General features: G+C 68.5%; 1 protein-coding gene across 1 annotated transcript; it reads left to right on the plus strand.

Annotated features, from left to right (window-relative positions):
• Positions 1–2,062: 2,062 nt before the first annotated feature.
• Positions 2,063–2,821, plus strand: MNEG_15037 (hypothetical protein; the record flags this gene model as incomplete). The annotated part of the gene is made up of 1 exon (XM_014036492.1): positions 2,063–2,821. One exon carries the CDS (start codon positions 2,063–2,065, stop codon positions 2,819–2,821), a length of 759 nt encoding a protein of 252 aa, XP_013891946.1.
• Positions 2,822–3,719: the final 898 nt, after the last annotated feature.

The following is a 3,719-nucleotide window of genomic DNA, read 5'->3' on the forward strand; positions in this document are numbered from 1 at the left end:
CGCCGCCGCCGGCGCTGCTGGCGCGCCTCCCCGCCGCGCCGCCGCCACCGCCGCCGCCGCTGACGCCGCCCCTGCGGGCGTTGCTGTTGGCACCTGGCGCGGAGGGCGCGGCGCCGTCCGACGGCGCGTCGCCACCGCCGGGACCGTCCTCTGATGGCCGGGCGCTGCCGCCGCCGCCCTTCAATTTGAGCCCCTCAAACACGCGCGCAACAAACTCCGCATCGACGCTCAAAGCCGACAGATCCAGCAACACCCACGTGCCCCCGCCGCCGCAGCTGCTGCTCCTGAGCGCCTCCGCCGCCGCGGCCGCCGCCGCCGCGCCGCCCGTCCTCGCGCTCCCCGGCCTGCTCCTGCCGCCGCCGCCCTCGCCCGCCGTCGCGCCGCCGTCCAGCTGCCCCTCCGCCTTCCGCCCGTCCAGCCAGCTCAGACGCGGCAGCGCGGCAAGCGCCGCGGCGCGGTACCCCTGGAGCAGCGCCAGGGGGTTGCCTCGCAGCGCGAGGACCCGCAGGCGGGGCAGCTGCGCGGCAGCTTCCAGGGCGGCCCTCAGGTCGCAGAGGTCATTGTGGCTCAGGTCCAGGCTTACTAATGGGCAGCTTCTCAGCAACCCCGCCGGGTTCGCCGCTGGCCCCGGCGCCGGTGTCGCGCCGGCCGGCGCAGCAGCTGCACCCCGTTCGGCCTCCCCGCCGCCGCCGCTCCCGCAAGGCCCGCCACCACCGCTGCTGCCGCCGCGGCTGCTTGCGTGGCCGCTCCAGAGGGCGTCGATGCGGTTGTAGGCGAGCCCCACATGCTCTAGCTTTTCGCACCGCAGGACGGGCCGCAGGTCCCCCGAAATGCGGTTCGCAGAGAGGAACAGCTGCCGCAGCTCGGGCAGGCGGGCGGCCGCGCCGTCGGGCGGCCGGCCCAGGCCGCAGCCGGTGAGCCGCAGGGCGGTCAGGCCGCGGGGGAGGTCAGCGGCGTCGAGGGATGTGATTTGGGGGTTGTCTGACAGGTCGAGGTCCCTTAGTAATTCCAGGGCTGAGACGCCTGCCAAGGCAGGGGTGGGCGGGTGGTGGATGATTAGAAGCACAAGATTGATATTTAGAGGTGTTGCTGTGGCAGCTGCGCAGTCGGCAAACGCTGGGCAGCGGTGCATTGAGGGGGCCTGCAGTCACGGGGTCCGCGTTGGCGCAGCAAATCCTGCGCCGGGGCGACCACTGGAGAAATCTTGTATGCCTGTCGCACGCACATGTTCGTGCACAATGCATGTGTGTTTCGGCCGTGCACTACCATGCAACACGGCGGCTGCCGGCAAGGGCGCGAGTGGCCCAGGGTCGGGACCTGCTCGCCTCTGCTCTCACGGGCACAATGCAGCAGCGCACCCGCCGGGACGGCCGCCAGCCGCCGACGCTGCAGCCGAAGCTCGGCTGCATCCCCGGCGTCCTGTACCGTGAAGGCTGTCTGCACCTGCGCGCCCATTATGCGCGTGGCTGATAGCGCCGTTTCGCCGGCGCAATTCGGGGGGCAATGGCGCCTTGACCGCCCTTGACTGCGACGAGCGGCGCGACAGCTGCAGCACGTGGGTGCGCCGCCCGCATGGCACGCGAGGCGGGGCCAAGTTCAAAGCTACACAATGTGTGATGCGTTGATACTTCCACACCACAGGTGGTGCGAGGAGGCCATGATGCCACGGGTACTACAGTATCATCACCGTACGAGTGCTACGACTTGTCCAAACCACTGACTACATGTAAATTGTTTCTCAATCTTCTGAGCTGTACAACGGCGCATCTGCCCGAGAAACACCAGATCGCAGTCTCTGCAGTGCCATTTCACACAGCCGGGACTGACAGGCTGCACATATTGCAATACACTGTGCTTTAATACGGTAATATACACGATCACGCCAGGCCCGCAGCAGCAGCACCCAAATCGCTGCCACCGGCCACCAGCGGAGCGCGCATTGCAGGGTGCCACGCCGTCGCCAGCGATGGCGCAGCGGCGAGCAGGCGGCGACCGGCGCGATCAACCGCCGCAGCAGCAGCCGTTTGACGAGAGCGGGCCCCTCGTCTTCACGGTCGGCAGGATGGGTGAAAAATACTGGGACTGGGTCGAGCGGCCTCTGCCAGGCAAGCCCCGCTTTTTCGAGGGCGAGTTCTACGAGACCTTCTCAAAGACGGCGTGGTGGGTCGTGCCGCTGATCTGGCTGCCCGTCGCCGCCGCCGCCGCCGCGGTCTCGCTCCGCGAGCTGGCCGACGACGCCGCGTCGGCGGCGCTCTCGGCGGCCGCGCAGCAGGAGCACGACCCGCAGCAGCAGCCGCGCGGCGCCTGGGACGGCCCCGCCGCCGCCGCGGCGCTGCCGCGGCTGGCCGGGCTCGTGTTTGCCGGCGTCGCGCTGTGGCAGCTCCTCGAGTACTCCATCCACCGCTTCGCCTTCCACGCGCGCGGCGCCGGCTACTGGGCCATCACAATCCACTTCCTCTTCCACGGCTGCCACCACAAGTACCCCTCAGACGGCCTGCGCCTCGTCTTCCCGCCCGTCCCCGCGGCCGCCATCGCGTCCCTCATCTACTCCGCCGCCCGCCTCGCCCTCGCGCGTGGGCCGGCGCTCGGGCTCATGGCGGGGGTCGTTCTCGGGTACGTCGCCTATGACTGCACCCACTACGCGCTGCACCACGGCGGGAAGCTGCCGCTCGGCTTCCTGCGGCGCCTGCGGGCGCGGCACGAGCACCATCACTACCAGGACGGCACCCGAGGGTTCCAGATCAGCTCTGTGCTTTTTGATGTCGTCTTTGGTACCAGCATGCGCCCCGACGCCGGCCGGCGTGCGCGGGCCGCCAAGTAGACGGCAGCAGGCATGAGGCTGGGCGCGGCGCGGCGGCCGCGTTTGGGAGGCGAGGGGGTCCCGGCGGCTGGGCGCTAACAAGGCATGCGCCGCGCAGCCCTCGGCCGAGGCTGGGGCGGGCGATGCATCGCTCCAGGCAGGCCGCGGCGTCCAATTACACACCAGCTGCTCTAAGACCTGCAATTGGAGGTGCCGTCGCATTGCACCATCAACCTGTCTGCGGGGCAGCTAGCAATAGGCCGCGCCACTCCGCGCGCACACTGAAATTCCCCTGGTTGCGGCACCGCAAACTCGCGGCCTGGCAATCAAGCAAGCGCTGCGCAGAGCTGCCAGCTGGCAGCGTTGCCAGCTGGCAGCGTCAAAACCACTAAGCAATGCCGTTTCTTGGTCATGTGTCGGCGCCGCTGCTGCTGGTGCTGGTCTTGCGTGTGCACGTGTTCACTCTGACCCTCCCATCTTGATCTGTAAAGCACATTTCTTGTCGCCGCGCTGCATCAAGAATCAGACCAAGATTATTTCGCGATTAGCATGATTGTAAATGGGTTGGCTTTTCACTGTTGTTGACCTCGACTTCGGCAGCGCAGGGCACTGTGTGCAGGCAGTGCAGGGCATGCAGCAGACTCCAGGAGTCACCGGCGCTGATGAAGCTTTGGGCTGGTCAGCGGTGTCGTGAAAAAGGCATGGGTGAGGGCAGGGGTGACACTGGGTGGGTGCAGCCATGGGTTGGGCCAAGGGCAACAACGGGCAGGGGCAGCCATGTGCAAGGGCAGTCGCCGCTGCAAGCAGCTCGGCGCTGTCACCCCAGGCTGGCAGGGCAGCCTGGGGACGCAGGAACGCGGCACACGGCCCACAATACGGCGCACGCGGCGCCAGGGGGCAGGCGGGGGTTTTTTTGGGG

Source organism: Monoraphidium neglectum (genome assembly GCF_000611645.1).
Source record: "Monoraphidium neglectum strain SAG 48.87 unplaced genomic scaffold scaffold04973, whole genome shotgun sequence".
Taxonomy (NCBI): Eukaryota; Viridiplantae; Chlorophyta; class Chlorophyceae; order Sphaeropleales; family Selenastraceae; genus Monoraphidium; species Monoraphidium neglectum.